Here is an 18,386-nt window from a genome sequence, read left to right as displayed (position 1 = left end):
CCTGTAACCTTTCACTTTGTTTACACTCTCCTACTGCAGTCTCCTCCACCCCCGTGCTTATATGTTCTCTTAGCAGTTTAAAGACTTCGACATCTTTTGAACTGCCCTCTCGAGAGAGCCAGCCAGCGTTGCCACTCCATCCCTAGCATAAAGGTCCCTTCTACTGTAGAAGTTGTCCCACTTGTCAATGAATAAGACTGATATTGACTTGTAATATCCGTCAAGACGGCTGTTGACACCAACTGCCCTTGACAGCCATTCATTGCCAACTCTCCTTCTAGGCAGGACACCACATATGATAGAGATCCCGCCCTTTGACCTAATAAGTTCTATAGCTGTCTTGAACTTATCAAGAAGCTCCTCACTCCTACACAGGCCAATATCATTGCCTCCTGCACTAAAGTGGATTAATGGGTTTGTTCCCATTACCAGACAAGATATTGTCCATCTTGTCAACTATATCCCCTACCCCAGCTCCTGGCAAACACACCCTCATCCTATTTTTATTTTTACCACAAAAAGCTCTGTCCAGGTACCATACCTGGGAATCGCCAACAATTAAGGTTTTCGTTCCTTCCTTGTCAGCCTTGTCCCTGACTATGCTAACGTCTAATTCGTCTATCAAAGGACCGAAAGGGTTGGTATACTTAGCTGATTTTGTTGTATCTTTGGTGGATTTTTTTCACCACCTTGGTGTGTTTTTTCACCACCAGTTTGGTCTTCCCTCTCCTCACAACCTTCTATTTGCCTGAGTTTTCGTCAGACACGGGCTTTCCTTGTCTCGTTTCCTCCTTCATCCTCGCTATATCTTCCTTTAGTTTCGAGTTTTCTTCCTTGGTCCTCTCTAACTCTGCCCTCAGAAGGGCAGAGCCCTGTTCACAAGTAGCTCTAGCCATTACTGACAATTAATCCCCGGGAGCTAAGCCTGCCATGACCTTTCCTCTAGTGAGGTCTTGTTACTATACGTGAACTAATTTCCATACAAGCAAAACCACCATTTGCGTTTTAAGGCTTAATACAGCGTAACATTATTTTAATAAAAAGGGGCTTTGTAGAGTTGTTTTACCTTAAGTCGGCTTTACAGGTGAACTTAATACAACAGTTTAATGTAAACGTTCTACAGTAATTGCGAGGATTATATTAAGCAGCCAGTGTTAGACTCGTGGAAATACGTCCCTACGCCCCTTGTGGTAATCAGTGTCTCCAAACGGCCAGCATATGACTTATAACAAACCTGTCCACCAATCACGTCCAACGTTACACGACCAATACCCATTCATCCATAGACAGTGATACCACTACAGTACTGCACTGTTACTGTTTGGAGGCACGGGTTACCACAAGGGTGTAGGAACACATTTCCGTAACTGTTACTTGTGTAGGGTGATACTCTCAGGAGTGTGTAGTGGAGTACCAGTTCAATTTTCCTGTAAGTCAAGTTGTATGTTTCAATGCCTTATTAACTCTCTCTCACAAGTAAAGACTTATGACATCACAGTCATCCACCTGAATTTACAGGTCGATCTCATGACAAGTATTTATTGACTATCCTAATTGTTGTGTTACCTGGAACCTTCTTATACATTATGTGACTTGTAACTGTTATGCTATTTCCAATAGAATAATAGGGTTGGTATTAACAACGTGTAAGAATGGATTTAACTATTTAATAATCAATACACACAAAGCTGGGATGGCACACGGCAGCACTTCCACGCCACACGGCAACACTCCCACGCCACACGGCAGCACTTCCACGACACACGGTCACACTGGACTCTCTCACACACACACACACACGCACACACACACACACACACACAGCTCACGGCAGGATTCCCACAGCACACACAGCTCACGGCAGGACTCCCACAGCACACACAGCTCACGGCGAGACTCCCACAGCCCACACAGCTCACGGCAGGACTCCCACAGCACACACACAGCTCACGGCATGACTCCCACAGCACACGGCAGGACTTCCGGCTAACTGCAGGACTCCCACAGCACATACTGCTCACGGCAGGTCTCCCACAACACTCACAGCTCACGGCAGGACTCCCACAGCACACACAGCTCACGGCAGGACTCCCACAGCACACACAGCTCACGGCAGGACTCCCACAGCACACGCACTGCTCAAGGCAGAAAGTGTTGACCGGGCCATCCTTGAGTCCGACTGCCGAAGTGATGGTTCGCGGCTGAGAGCTGACCTCCGTCACACCACCTCGTAGTCCCGTCTCATTGGCCAGTCCCGTTATGATGCGCTGTGACGTTGATTGACGCCAGTAATTGGTGCTTGAACCAGCCAACGATTCCTATGACCCTGTTTCCGACGTTGGTTCATCTACTGATTATCTGTATACTTTACCATTAGTGTAAAAGGAAGATCAGCTCCGACATTTGCATTCCCTCTGATATATCGAATCGTGAAATTGAATTGTTGGAGGTATAACGCCAACCCTGTTAATCTGAGTTTCTAGAGGTGCAGAGGCTTGTTAAGGGCATGTGATCTGTTGCTGAGGAAAAATTTTCACCATATAAATAAAAATAATATTACCTTATACCTTCCATTAAGAGTAGTAGTTCCTATTCAACCGTGATATAATTCTTCTCTGCTGGCATTAGTTTTCTCTATTATGGTATGCCACCGGATATACCTCGCCCTCGATTTCTTGTAGAAGTACAGCTCCGATCCCGTCCAGAGAAGCGTCTGTTATGAGAATGAAAGGTTTATCAAAATTAAACAACTAATGAATTGGTTGTTTACACAGCAGAATTTTCAAGGTGTTGAATGAATCTTCGTGGTGAGATGTTCATTGGAATTTGTTTGGTGCATGCTTTTTCTAAAGTTGGTAGAGTGGTAGCGCAATCACTGCGAAGTTAGGGATGAAATCCCTGTAGTATCCGGCAAGGCCGGATACTACAGGATCTTACTTGCTCTTTCGTGGTGGGCCTTCTCAACGCCTGAACCTTCTTGATCTTGTCTCGCTTGCAACTGCATCTACCTCCTCCCACAGTGTGTCCCCAAAATTGAACTTGATCTCGGCCGTTCTCGCATTTGCTGGACTTAACGGTAAGGTTGAAATCTTGAAGCCTCAGGAAAACTTTTGCAAGGATAATGATATGCTTTTCAATTGTGGTAGCCTGAATGAGGAGATCATCCACGAAGACTTCCACTCCGCGGACATCGTGCAGGACCTTCCGCATTGCTCTGTTGAAAACAGCAGGACTGTTAACGAGGCCAAAAGGGAGAACTATATACTGGGGCAACCCATTAGGAGTGCTGAAAGCTGTAATTGGTCGGCTGTCTGGAGGAAGATGGATTTGGAAAAATAACTTTTGTTAGATCTAATTTGGAAAATACCTTTGAGCCGGATAGTCTGGAGAATATAACCCTCCGGTCACACATCGGCTCTGCATCCACCTTGGTGATAGCATCCACCCGCCGGTAATCACCGCAAATTCTTACACCTCCATCTTTCTTTTGGACTACTACGAGGGGACAGCAATACGATGATGAGGACTTTTTCAATTATGCCTCCTGCTTCCATCTGTCCAATTTCCTGCTTGACCGGCTCCACCAGTCTCTGAACTAATTAATTGTATGTTATAATTATCAACCAAGCCAACTTTAGGCTTGTCCGAAAAAATATCGGAAACTCTGCGTCGAAGGGTCATAATTTTTTTTTCTCCCGGTCAGAAAGATTTGTCCCCAGGGTTATATTATCAACTGTCTCCACCTGCTGGGCTTGTACAGTAATAGGTTCGTGTTCGTCGCCACTGGTAGGGACCGCGGCGGCTGCACAAATGATGGAGTTATCCGGGCAGTAGTGACCCCTCACTGTTTCTAGGTACTGCTGTTGTTCAGGAAACCATTCACGGAGTCCAGGTATTCCTAAGGATGGATAATCCTGCTGGTAATATTCTGGAATACATTTCCAGTAGTATCTTTTTACCATATTTATGTGAAATCTTTTCCGATGATTTCCTACTTGGATAATATAATTGTAGTCAGACACACGTTGGATAATGTCGTAAGGGCCCTTCCACTGCGCCAGAAGATTGTTGTGCACAGTGGGGAGTAAGACCAGGCACTTGTCCCCAACCTTGAACTAACGAAGCTTTTTTTTTCCTATCGTAGTAGCTCTTCTGAGTATGCTGGGCGAGGTCAATGACATAAGGCGTAAGTGGTGTTTACTTCTGGGTCACGCTGCTTGTCATCCCACAATTCACGCAATATATGCAAGGGTCCTCGAACAGTTCTCCCAAACAGCAATTCGAATGGGGAAAACTTAAGGGAACTCTGCAGAACCTCGCGATACGCAAAAAGCAAGGGAGCAACGTAGCGAGGACATTCCTTTGGTTGCTCAGCTGCCATCTTCCTCAGCATTTTCTTTTGCGTCCCATTGAATCGCTCGCCTAGTCCGTTGCAACTCGGGTGGTAGGGTGATGTGCGTAGTCCTTTTACCGACAACAGACGGATTACTTCCTCCATCATGGTGGAGGTAAACTGACTACCTATGTCGCTTATCACTTGATTGGGAATGCCAGTTCTGCAGAATATTTCCAACATTGCTTCGGCAACGGTTACAGCCTCGATATTCTTCAGCTATACGGCTTCGGCCCACCTCGTGCTGAAGTCAATGAGTGTGAGGATATACTTTGACCCGTCACTTGCCCTAGGGTTGATGGGCCCCACAAGGTCAACGGCAACCCTCTCAAAAGGCTCATAAATTACTGGCAGAGGCTGTAACGGACTAGGTCTCACTCGTCCACGAATACTGGTTTTCTGGAAGATATCGCACGAGCGCACCAGTCTCTCTCTATCTCCTTCCCCATGCCAGGCCAGAAAAATACCGCCTGTATGCGATCAAGAGTTTTTTGTACCCCATATGACCACCGAGAGCAACACAGTGACCCATCTTAAACACTCCCTTAAGGTACTTAGCGGGAACCACAAATTGTAGGCGTTCCTCCTGGTGTGATGTCACAAACTCACGATACAAACGGTTCCTTTTCCTGACAAATTTAGTTCGGTTGCCAATAGAATTTCTGATTGTCCCTGCCAGTAAGTTCCTTCGAACCGTATTGAGCGTGGGGTCTGTCTCTTGTTCTCTCAGTACGTCTTGATTGTCCATGAGGTCGAAAGGTGCCATAACGACCAGTGGAATGGAATGTGGTTGTCTTTTTAGCCACCTGTCGGGTCACGGCGGCAACAGAAGCCTGGATGGTCGCATCCATGAAGCAGCTACTCCTAACCCCTTCATTGTTCCCAATTATCACTTCAGAAATAGGCTCGGACATAACTGCTACAATCCAACCAGTGAAGAACGGGGATTCCACGTGCATTCTTGCTTCAGACACAGTTGTGATAGATCCGTCAATCATCTTTACGTGAATCTGCCCACCTGTGAACTGATGGTTTAGTTCCAAGGTCTTCTTCATCACGTAGCCCGAGGATCCGTTGTCCCTCATAACACTGACTGCTTGGTTTCCTACATACCCAGGCTGGATAAGGAAGTTGGCGTGCCAGTGACGAGAGTGTGTGGTGGCGGCTGCTAGTCAAAACTTGTGATGCCTCTGTTCCGAGTCATCCTGAGGTAAAGGATGTAACTTCTGAAGGGGTTCAGGATCGTCGTTGTGGTGGAACGCAGCGGCGGCGGTTTTCTGTTGTCGAATATCACTGTGATTAAATCCTGAACGCCATTTAGTCTGGTCCCTCTTGTAAGTCTGATATGACGGATGTTGTTGGCGATAATGATGCTGGTTTCCTTGCTGTGACTGATCTTTGTACTGGGGAGGTGCTAATGGTTTCTTACCTATCCACTCTTTCCTTGGTTAGTAGCCATATGCAGAGAAGTGAGCGTCTGCTTTTTCAGCCTTCTGACTAAGGCTTGTGACTCTTGAACTGGGAGATGAGCTCGGGTGGGCAAGAATTTTCAAATTGAATGCGTAACATTAAATCCTTCATTCCCTCTTTGGTATCTGGTGTTTTGTTCATGCTGATCCACTGGTTTGAATAAGCAGTAGCGGTCTCCTTGTCCTGCTTCGTATCACCAAGAAACTGGGATCTTGCTTGGTATACATTTAATCCATAAGCCTTAAGAAGAGCTGACTTCATCACGTTATATCAGGTGCCTCAAAGAGAGCTCAGGTTCTCAACTGGCTCAGCCATATTAATATTGTTATTATTATCCACTCTGTATCTGTATTTTTCTGGCTAAATAAACGGTTTCAATTCAATTCTGTTTCAATTCAATTACTGCTGATACGATGCAGGACTTCCAGTGGCTTTCCCTTGAACAGGTTCATGTAGTGGAGACATTTCATAGACTAGCTGAAACTGTAGAGCTCTGCTAGATTCTCAAACCATTGTATGTATGGTTATATAGTTTGTTACTCGTTGAACATTGGTAGTTTTACACGAGGCAACGAGGATACGGCAGGCGTCTGGGTGGGGGAATCCAGTTTAACTGTTGTGATCTCCAGTTTGTGTTTCCTGGCTTTCTCAGCTTCCTCAATTCCAATTCCCCAAACTTCAAGCTCGTGAAGGCGTAGCTTTTCTTGCTCTTCCCGTTCTTTGGCTCGCTCTTCACTTTCCTTGGCTCTTTCCTCACGTTCTTCGGCTTGCTAAGTCAACACATAATTCCTAATTTCAGTAGGTTCACTTTGCCCGATTAGCTTTGCTTCCTCAAATAATTATGAGGTAGATATTTTTCCTGCCTTACCACAGCCGCAACCGAACCCAAACTGTTTCGTGAGAATTTGTCTACGGCCACCAATCAGTCCACCCAAACGTTGTCACCTGTTCGGGCACCAATTGCTATGCTATTTCCAATAGAATAATAGGGTTGGCATTAACAACGTGTAAGGGTGGATATAACTATTTAATAATCAAAATACACAACACTGGTATGGCACATTGCAGCACTTCCATGCCACACGGCCACACTGGAGTCCCACACACACAGCTCACGGCAGGACTCCCACAGCACACACAGCTCATGGGACGGACTCCCACAGCACACACAGCTCATGGGACGGACTCCCACAGCACACACAGCTCATGGGACGGACTCCCACAGCACACACAGCTCACGGCAGGACTCCCACAGCACACACACAGCTCACGGCAGGACTCCCACAGCACGCACACAGCTCACGGCAGGACTCCAGCAGCACACACACACACACACAGCTCATGGCAGGACTTCCACAGCACACACAGCTCACGGCAGGAGTCCCACAGCAAACACACTGCTCACCGCAGAAAGTGTTGACCGGGTCATCCTTGAGTCCGACTGCCGGGGTGATGGTTCGCGGCTGAGAGCTCACCTCCGTCACACCACCTCGTTGTCCCGTCTCATTGGCCAGTCCCTTTATGACGCGCTGTGACGTTGATTGACGTTAGTAACTGCTGCTTGAACCAGCTAACGAGTCCTTAGCCAGCTGGTCCACAATCATGGCATGACAGTGACTGAAAATGTTTGTGACCTGTCACATTATATGCTGTGTGACTTGTGACCTTATGTATATGACCTGTGACATTATATGCTGTGTGACCTGTGACCTTATAATTTGTGTGAGCTGTGACCTATATACTGTGTGACCTGCGACCTTCTTATAATTTGTGTAACCTGTGACATTAGGCTTTGTGACTTGTGACCTTCTTTTATGTTCTATGACCTGGGACATTATATGCTATGTGACCTGCGACATTATATGCTGTGTGACCTGTGACATTATATGGTGTGTGGCTGCGACCTTCTTATATGTAATGTGACCTATGACAGTATATACTCTGTAACCTGGGACGTGTGACCTGTAACATATGATGTGTGACCTGTGACATTGTATGCTGTGTGACCTGTAACATATGTTGTTTGACCTGTAACATATGATGTGTGACATGTGACATTATATGCTGTGTGACCTGTGGTCCTATATGTAGTGTTACCTGTGACCTTATATGTTGTATGATATGTGACATGTTATGTGAACTATGACCCCTTATGTTATGTGACCTGTGACCCTATATGGCGTGTGACATGTGACATTATATGCTGTGACCTGTGACATGATGTGCGACATGTGACATATGTTGTGTGATATGTAACATATGTTGTGTGACCGGTTACCTTATATGTTGTGTGATATGTGACATATGTTGCGCGACCTGTGACCTTATATGTTGTGTGATATGTGACATATGTTGTGTGACCTGTGACCTATAACGGGGACCACTCCTAAACTTTGACCTCAAATTATTATCTCCGATCTAATTTTCTTTATGATCTGGCACATCTCTTATCTTGCCATACATAAAACTAATCTTATCTTCTTTTATATAATTCAGATATTTTTTCAATACCTCTATCTTATCTTGTTGTCAATCTTGCAAAACGTTTCTAATTTTAGATATGACTCGCTATGATCGACGTTAATAACGTCATGAAGTGCTTATGAGGGTTCGTTGCTGGCATGAGATTATAACACCTGTTTCTCCTCACTTTTGGTTTCTCCTCCCTGTCCACAGGTGTACAGATTTCTTATATCTCCACCCTGGGTACACACGTCACTCTCATCGCTCTCAGCTCTTTCCTCGTCGTCGGCATACAAAAGGTGAGAGAGAGAATGGGGGATATGAGTGTGTGTGTGTGTGTGTGAGAGAGAGAGAGAGAGAGAGAGAGAGCCACTGACAAATGCTAATATTATTCGCCCGCCAGAATGTTTGCCTGCCTTAGGTTTCCCTAGCATGTCATTACAGGAAGCGTTGTTGATTGCCTGCCCATGCTGGGGTATATTATGTTAGAAGGCGTGAGAGAATGTTCGTCCTTGCCAGTTATAAATGTCTCACTTATGAAAGTAACACCTGGTGAACAGTAATTTGTAGTTTGGTAGCAGTGACGGTCTTTTACCCACACGAGGCAGTGAGTTGTAGCATTAATCCTGTTTTACCAAGTATCAGGTAATACCGTTATCCTCGTCAGGAGACTAAGAGGAAGTGTGTCTTCCCCCTGTAGGAGCGGTGTGGGCTGGTGACGCCGTGGGTGGTGGCCAACATAGCCTTCATGGCCCTGGAGGCGGTGTGCTGCATGTACTCCAACGTCCTCAGAGACCATATCAACAAAGTAATCTCTCAGGGTCATCACTCATACATGTCTTCATACACCAAATGAGTCCTCATCAGCTCATATCTCCCGGGGGTCTCAATTAACACCTGTCAGCTATAACCATACCTTTCTCCATACCTTTCACTATTTATTTCATTATTGGGTAACATGACTCTCCCTCTGTTTACCTAGGGGATCGCTGGTTGACCCTAAGGTACTCTGAGCTACTGTTACTACTAGCTAACTTTCCATCATCCACCAAGTAGCGTCATTTCTCTGTTACTGGTGAAATCCTTAAATAGATTCCCTGTCTCTCTGCAGTTTATTACCCTGCTTTTCTCCTACCTTTCCTACTTTATTCATCCATACCCTCCTACCTTCCACTCTCATTCCTTCCTAACCTCTCTCTCCTTTCTTGTTACCCTCCTCTCTCCACCCCTCCCCCTATCCTCCCCTACCCTCCCGTATTCATCATCACAGCAACCGATCAGCAAACAGAAACTACAAACGCTCGACTCGTTTTCACTTTCCTTCCTCCAGACTCATATATTCCCTCTCTATTCTTGATTATATTCTTCTCCTCCTCCTTCTCTCCCCCTATCCTTCTGCTTCTCTTCTTCCTCCTCCAATTCCTCTTCCTCGTCCTGCTTTTCTTCCCCCTCCACCTCTTTTCCCTTCTCTTCCTCCTTGTGACTGCACCTCGTTCTCATTACCCTTATCCTCTTCTTCGTCTTCTGTATCCTCCTTATCCACTCCCTACTCTCTTCGCTTCTTCTTTCTCCTATATTCCTCGTTCTTCTCCTCTTTCCTCTCATCCTCCTTTTCCTCTTCTTTTTTTCTCCCATCACCCTTGTTCTTCCTCTCATCCCTCCTCTCCTCTTCTTCTTCCTCCTCTCCTGTCTTCTTTCTCCTCCTTCTCCACGTCCTCCTCTCTCCTCTTTCCAATTCTCCCACCTCCTCGTTCTCCTCCTCTTGCCTTTCTCTCTTCCTCCTTTCTCCTCTCCTCCTCCTGTTCTTCCTTCTTCCCTTTGCCTCATCCTCTTCCTCCTTCTCCTTTCCTCCACCCCTTCGCCTCTTCCTCCTCATTATCCTCCCCTTTTCCTCATCCTCCTCCTCTCCCTCATCCTTCTAGCCCCATTCCCCCCCTCTTCCTCCTCCATCTCCCCCCTCCTTCTCCTCCTCCTTCGCCTCCTCCTCCTACTCCTCCTCCTCCTCTTCCTCCTCCTTCTTCCATTTTTTCCTCGTCCCCTCTTCCTCTAATTCCCCCTTCTGCTTCTCTTCGTCCTCCTTCTCTTCTTCCTACTCCTTCTCCCGCCATTCTCTCCTTCTTCTTCCTCCCTTCCTCCCCCCCTCCCCCTCCCCATCTTCTTCCCTCCTCCTTCTCCTCCCCCTCCCCCTCATCTTCTTCCTCTCCTTCCTCCTCTCCCTTTTCTCCTCTTCCTCCGCCTCCTCCTCATGCCTTCCTTATTCCCCGCTGCACCTCAATCAAGCAGTCGCGACGAATATTAATTTCCGTCAGCCAAGATACTTATCTCTGATTGCTCCTCGCCTGTCTCCTTCCTCTCCACCTATTCTTTCCACTCTCCCATTCCATATATTCGATTCACTCCCTCTGTCTGTCTGTCTGTATGTCTCTTGCTTTCTCCAATTTCCTGTACTTTGCATTTCATCTTCTCTCCTCGTTCTCCCCAACTAATTGTTTTCCTGAAATAACATTCCTTCATACACTCTCTCGTGCATTCTCTCTTCTTTGAATATATTCGCTTTGGTCCTGTTGTCTTTCTGTCTGTCTGTTTTTCTGTCTTTTTTTTTCATTTCTTTATTTTTTCTTTCTTTGTCGGTTTATCTCTCTCGTTCTCTATCTTCTTGCTCTTTTTGGTTGTTTGTCTTTCTGTCTGTATTTCTATTTGTCTCTCTCTCGTTCCCTTTATATCTGTCTTTGTCACTTCTTCGTTAGTGTTTTATATGTTAACGTCCTTCTTCCTTACTCTTCGTTTCAGTTCTTATTTATTAAGTGTTTTTCGTGTTGTTTCTCGACTCCACTAAACAACATAACTAATGTGTTTATTTTCCCTCTCTGAGAAATTGATAAAAAGGAAAATTTTGAAATGCATGTTATCTTTTAATGATTAATTATTATTATTATTATTTTTATTATTATTATTATTATTATTATTATTATTATTATTATTATTTTTAATATTATTTATTATTATTATTATTATTATTATTATTATTATTATTATTATTATTATTATTATTATTTTTAATATTATTTATTATTATTATTATTATTATTATTATTATTATTATTATTATTATTATTATTATTATTATTATTATTATTACAATAATCAGTATTATTGGATTTAGGGATTCAGTTAGTCCTACAATCCCTGTGACGACGATTTTCTCATATTTCAGAAATTCGATGGGATATGCAAAGCAGAAATGATATTCTTCCTAACCCGAGTTTGTATCAGTGTAAGTACGTCCCATGACTCAGGCTCAGGGAGGGGTATTCACCCAAGATGACAACAGAGTATAATGTATGCAGGAACAATAAGTGGAGGCATGGAGATATGAGTAAATGGGAAGAGGTTGAGTGTAAGTGGCCCTAGAGATCTATTCTGATTGTGTCTGCTCTTATTAGACTGAGATTGAAAGCAGTAGAGATGGATAGTTTGGAGGAAATATTGTGGGAATTTGGGGGGTCAGGTATGAAGATCAGAGGATGAATATGTACGGGGGGAGGGGGGAATCTTTTGAAGGGTTGGAAGGAAAAAGATGAGCTTGTTGTGATGTAGTTGTGTAATATGGAAGGTACGGCGAGTGACATAAAAATAAGGATGATTCATGTCAGTATGCTTGAAAATAATAAAGGGAAGGGATTAATAAACTAGATAGAGTAGTTAGTGAGGTGAAGAGATGTGATTCACGAAGGACAAAACCAGAAGAATGATGGCAGATTATGTAGAGGAGTCAATATTGTATTATGGTCGACCATTTTGAGTTAACTTTGTATTAACAGCGAATAAATATGAAATGTTGTAATCAATATGTAGACTTTGTGTGTTCAGTATGTAGGCTGAGGATATGAAGATCTGTGTAATATTTTCCTAAATGCTAATATAGTCATCTATCTCCTTGTCTCTAGGTATACGAGTCTTGCATTACTCACCCAAACATTCCTACTCTCCCCTGGCCTTCTCTTTCCCCTGGTTGAATTCTCACATTTGGTAGAAGATGAAAAATGGGAGATTGATTCATAGTGTGGAAAAGAGCAAATACAAGTGTAGGTATAAAACACATGTATAGCAAGTATCGTATGGTAATTACTGTAATAGTGGCGACAGAAACTTATAAAAGTCAATGAAGGATTTATATATTTATGGATTTAAAGTAATTTTGTTTCATAGGATTTCTTACTTATGAAGATAAATGAACAGTTGCTGACAGAATTCCCTGACCACTTGGCAATATCTCGCCACTACTGTGTCATATATATATATATAAATAAATATATATATATATATATATATATATATATATATATATATATATATATATATATATATATATATATATATATATATATATATATATATATATACATATATGCAAGTAAATCACTGTAGGTGCGCGTTATCTAGGTATATGCTGATAACCACAAGGAAAGAAGAAAACACGAGGTTCCCAAGTGCTTTCGTGTAATTCACATCTAGTTTACATTTAACAAGCCGAATCGCCGCCCTCCGAGTGGCTCTTTCGCTAGGCCACGGTAAGATGCCACCCTCCGGGAGGCTCCACATTGTCTCACTGTAGTGCATTAAGGTAGACCACATTTTTAGTTTTGCCATTAGCAGCAAGTATGTACAGATTTTTGCCAGTTCCCACTCTGGAGCATCCAGCATAGAACAGTCCATGAGACAAGGAAGGAAACACCAGGTTTAGGCCAACTATCTTTAGGGACTGTCCCTGGCTTTTGTAGATGGTCATGGCAAAGCTCACCTTTACCGGGAAGTGAAGTCGCTTGAACTCAAATAGCAGGTCAGTGGTGATGAGAGGTATCCTTGGTATAAAAACGTCCTCTCCTTTAGGTTTTCCTGTCAGTATTGTAGCTTCCAGTACATGTGGCATCATGTTCTTCACCGCCAGTCATGTGCCATTGCAGAGGATTGGTGGTTCAAGATTTCTTAAGAACATTATTATAGGAGTTCCAATCTTGAGAGTGGGGTGGTGAGGATTCATTCCAGCGGGCTCCAAAGAATTACTGGATTCTGCAGGGTACCGGACTGCTTGGTCCTGGTTGATTACTGTATCAACATATTTGAATGAGGTCTCACTGCCTGGAAGCTGTCTGAGTTGAGTCATGTTGATTTCAGCCACTGTTTCATTCCTTGGTGCAAGAATTGCACGTTCACGCAACCACTTGTGATCCTTGTAGTTGTGGATAATGTTTGAGTAGACCATGTTAGTGAGCTCAGTTGAGGACTGTGCAACATTTCCACATCCTTGAGGAATGATTATTTGTCCTTCTGAATCAACAGGGAAAGTTCCATTCCCAATCTGTAGTAGAAGGTTTGCAAACCGTCCAGCATCCTGATCTCCTTGTAGATGTTCTCTCATGTTTGTGGATAGGGTGAGTGTCTGAACACTTCTCCAAAGGTATGATGCCTTGAGGCACGCATTCAGTTCATCAGCTGGAGTGCTTCGAGGAATGACAGGTAGGGTCTGGCGAAAGTCTCCAGCAATGACCATTCTAATGCCACCCATGAGCTGGTCATTTTCTCGTATGTCTTGCAAGGTCCTGTCCAATGCTTCAAACACTAACTTGTGAGACATAGTGCATTCATCCCAGACTATGAGGCTGCATTTTTCTAAGAATTTTGCCTTTGCCGATCCTTTTTTGATTTTGCACACTGGATTCTCATTGTGAGCGAGGTTGAGAGTCAGTTAAAAAGTTGAGTGTGCAGTACGACCTCCTTCTAGTAGTGTTGCAGCAATGCCTGAGGATGCCACAGCAAGGGCAATTTTCCCCTGATGACGTACCTCGCTTGGAAGATCTGTTCATAAGCATTTGCTTGATCAGGCACCAGGTGAGGCTCTTTTTCTTCAAGAAAATTCACTAGAACTTTAACTGAGTAGTCTGTCTCTCTGAGCAACTTCTTGTTTGCACCTACTGTTGAGTCCCCAAAACTTCTTCTTCCATCAATAGTTCATTAACGGTGTATGTAAGTTCCACTACAACGGTACAGCAAAGTATATTTTTTTAGCATTAAACTGTTATTATTTTATTGACTATTCATCACTACATATAACACCACCCATCATCACTACATATAACACCACTCATCATCACTACATATAACACCATCCATCATCACTAAATATAACACCACCCATCATCACTACATATAACAACATTCATCATCACTACATATAACACCATCCATCATCACTACATATAACACCATCCATCATCACTACATATAACACCATCCATCATCACTACATATAACACCATCCATCATCACTACATATAACACCATCCATCATCACTACAGATCGGTAAAGTAGTTTCCGAGATTCTCGTGCGGACACACAGACAAAGAGACAGACTTCTTTGTTTTATATAGATATAGATCATCACTACATATAACAACACCCATCATCACTACATATAACATCATCCATCATCACTACATATAATGCCATCCATCATCACTACATATAACACCATCCATCCTCACTACATATAACACCACCCATCATTACTACATATAACAACATCCATCATCATCACTACATATAATATCATCCATCATCACTACATATATCACCATCCATCATCATCACTACATATAACATCCATCATCACTACAGATCGGTAAAGTAGTTTCCGAGATTCTCTTGCAGATACACAAACACATAGACATACTTCTTTATTTTATATATATATATATATATATATATATATATATATATATATATATATATATATATATATATATATATATATATATATATATATATATATATATATATATATATATATATATATATATATATATATATATATATATATATATATATATATATATATATGTATATATATATATATAACTCTGCTTTTCATCAAATATTATGTCGGCACCACAAATTGGAAAAAAAAACACTCCTTCATACAAGGAAAAATCTGAGAAAATACGTTAAAATTCCAATCTCTCTCACCTAATGATGATCAAGCACTTACATGCCAGATACTGCCAAGTGTCCAAGGAATGTTGTCTGCAACTGTACATATCAAATAAATACATACATACAAACGCAGGTATTATACGTACACATATTTGATTTCCATTTAAACATATTCTACCTCATGTTCGTAAATACATGTAGGTATCATATCCTAGATTCATATCCTCATATTCTTCCTTCTATACGTATATCCTAGTTTTCCATGTGTCATTCTAGGTTATGTCCATAGCTTCAAACAGGAATATCCTACCTTCATATACTAACATAGTAAATTGAAGAATACTGCAGATGCGGTATTTATATCCTTGTTTCATAGCTAAATGACGTTACCATATACATAAATCCTTACCATATATGCCAATATGTTCATATAATACGTGTAATTTCATATGCACATATATGAATAATGAATAATATTTAGGGGAGGTAGTACGTATGTACTGTACGTATTGTTGCGGGACTGTGTAAGGTGACAGGCGAAAACAATATAGATATCTGTGGCCTTTGTATCACAGTAGAACGCCATCTGTTACAGCAGTGAAACCGAGGGAATGTATGCCACGTGTGAACGTGTGTGTGTGTGTGTGTGCGTGTGTGTGTGTTCACTCCTGTGTAATATCGGTATAAGTCATCATTAAATTATAATGTAAAACTATGTATGAATCATTTTCACGAGACACTGTACACAGTGATGCACCATAGTTTGTTGGATCTTGTTGGATCTTGGTTTGTTTACGTCTAATAGTATATAAATTTTTAATTTATGTCATATAAACACATATACATGTGTCACAGTTGAGCACTGCGCTTGGTGTTGCAGGTGCTGGCACTGTGGGCGGTAATGCGCTTCCTGAGGAACGTCCGGGCTGGCCTCACCTACAAGGACCCTGAAGCCATCGAGCTCTGAGGCTGTGTCGTCGAGGGTCAACTTGCACAGCAAGAGGCCAAAGGTTAATTAAGGCGTGAAGGGAGCGGTCAGCCGTCATACAGTGTTACAAAATTAGATTAAAGGATATACAGTGTCCAGTATGTTACAAGGCTGGTTAAAGACACTACAGGTACAGTGTGTTACAGGATATGTCGAAGGCCATACAGTGAATACAGTGCGTTACATGAGGTCAAAACCATAAAGTGTATTACAGAAAAGTTAAAAGATAAAAAATGCACTCATAAAAAATTAAGTAAGTGCAAGTGAGTCCGAAATCAAGCAGGACATAACAGGTCTGACAGCACTGCAGTAAATTACAAACCTAAGAGTGGTGAGCACAGGTCAGAAGGTCATAATATAACATGGCAAAGGTCACTCTTACAGCAAGTGAATCTCCAGCGTCAGAACAGGTCAAAACTCGAAGTTAAAACACGTTTCAATCAATACTGAGACAGGCCACAAGCTCAGACCTGGGGCAGGCCAGGAGTCACTGCTGTCTAAGATTAAAGGTCAGAGAGTAGTGAGGCAGGTGAGGAGAAGTGGCAGATGATGGGAGGGTGCAGGTGAGGGGAGGTGGGAGGTGAGGGTAGGTGGAAGGTGAGATCAGGTGGAAGGTGAGTGGAGGTGGTAGGTGAGGGGAGGTGGGAGGTGATGGGAGGTTGTAGGTGAGGGGAGGTGGGAGGTGAGGGTAGGTGGAAGGTGAGATCAGGTGGAAGGTGAGTGGAGGTGGTAGGTGAGGGGAGGTGGGAGGTGAAGGAAGGTGGAGGGTAAGATCAGGCGGAAGGTGAGGGGGAGATGGCAGGTGACGGGAGAGTTTTTTTTCGAAAAGGTCAACACGGCAGAAATGGGAAACGTGATCCATGGCAGAGATAAAGATGGACATTATCTGTGAAAGTTTGCTTAAGAGTTGTATGTTTCTGTCGCCAAACACACACACACACACACACACACACACACACACACACACACACACACACACAGACACACACACACACATTGTGTACATTACAGCCTTTAAGGTACCAGAATTTTAGCGATCTTGGTGAACCAAAATTCAAGAAGAAGCATAGTCAGGCGGAGAGAGGATTACCACCATGACGTTCACTTTAGTCATTGTCTCCTATCCTGTTGGAGTTACTTGAACAGAGGGTCGACTTGGGAAGGGGGGGGGGTTCGAAGCCTAATTCGAATCCAGAGTCTCCCACAAGAACAGTGTCCAACTCGTTCACCAAATGATATAAGAAGACAAAAATCTCATCAGATAATTTCTCAATGGACAAGAAGGATAAAATGTCATTGTCACTTTCTTAAAGTCTTATACAGCCGTATTTTTAGGTTTAAGTATAGGTTGTTAAATGGAGCTATATCTAACAACTTAAGTTTATTGCTCCAATGCATCAATAAACACGTGGAGTGTGTGTTTGTGATGTTCTACGTTGAAGGAATACATAATTTGTAAATACTACCTGGTGCTTGGTTTAAATACATTACATATATAATGAACACAAGCACAGCCCATCAGGAGGCAGGTCCTGAAGGGCTCTTATTGTCGTACTAGAAACCAACTGATGTACATTCCATGCCAGTTTAATTATACCAGATTATCAAGCGCTCGATTTTTTCTCATGTTTTGTAATTTCAGATTCCTATTAGCTCCATCTACCGCCAAATCGTTCATGTCATCTACTTCACGTCTGATGGCAAACAGGAATCGCCACACATACTGATCACAGTAATGTCCATTCTTAATCGATGAGAAAAAATGCGAAAATTGAAATCAGGAATGTTGTTTGATCTCTCATTGAACTAAAGTGGACACATTCCTGTATGCGGCTGGAAAGTTATGATAATTAACTTCCTTTTATCATAAGTAAACCAACTTGAAAAGCGAATAAAACCTTCCGTACATCCTACACGAAATTAGAAATTGGGTATTACATGAAGATTAAGCATCCCAGCTTATTTTACCTTATGATTAAACACCCTAACCTAACCTAACCTAACCTAACCTACCCCTCGCCCCCCAAGTAGTGTTAGGTTGTTTAATCATCAGGTGAAGTAGTATCGGATACTGAATGTTC

General features: G+C 42.7%; 1 protein-coding gene across 1 annotated transcript in view; it reads left to right on the top strand.

Moving 5' to 3' along the window:
- LOC121858196 overlaps positions 1-16,859 on the top strand; it is a 57,113-nt gene extending 40,254 nt beyond the window's left edge. The window contains exons 4-7 of the mRNA XM_042354407.1: positions 8,540-8,625; positions 9,027-9,134; positions 11,541-11,600; positions 16,198-16,859. Coding sequence (XP_042210341.1) covers positions 8,540-8,625; positions 9,027-9,134; positions 11,541-11,600; positions 16,198-16,284 — 341 coding nt within the window. The 3' untranslated portion in view covers positions 16,285-16,859. The remainder of the gene's footprint in view (positions 1-8,539; positions 8,626-9,026; positions 9,135-11,540; positions 11,601-16,197) is intronic.
- Positions 16,860-18,386: the final 1,527 nt, after the last annotated feature.

The sequence above is a fragment of the Homarus americanus genome, unplaced genomic scaffold, assembly GCF_018991925.1.
Source record: "Homarus americanus isolate GMGI-L3 unplaced genomic scaffold, GMGI_Hamer_2.0 scaffold57980, whole genome shotgun sequence".
Taxonomy (NCBI): Eukaryota; Metazoa; Arthropoda; class Malacostraca; order Decapoda; family Nephropidae; genus Homarus; species Homarus americanus.
The sequence above is the reverse complement of the archived record's forward strand: the minus strand, read 5'-3'. Positions and strand labels throughout refer to the sequence as shown.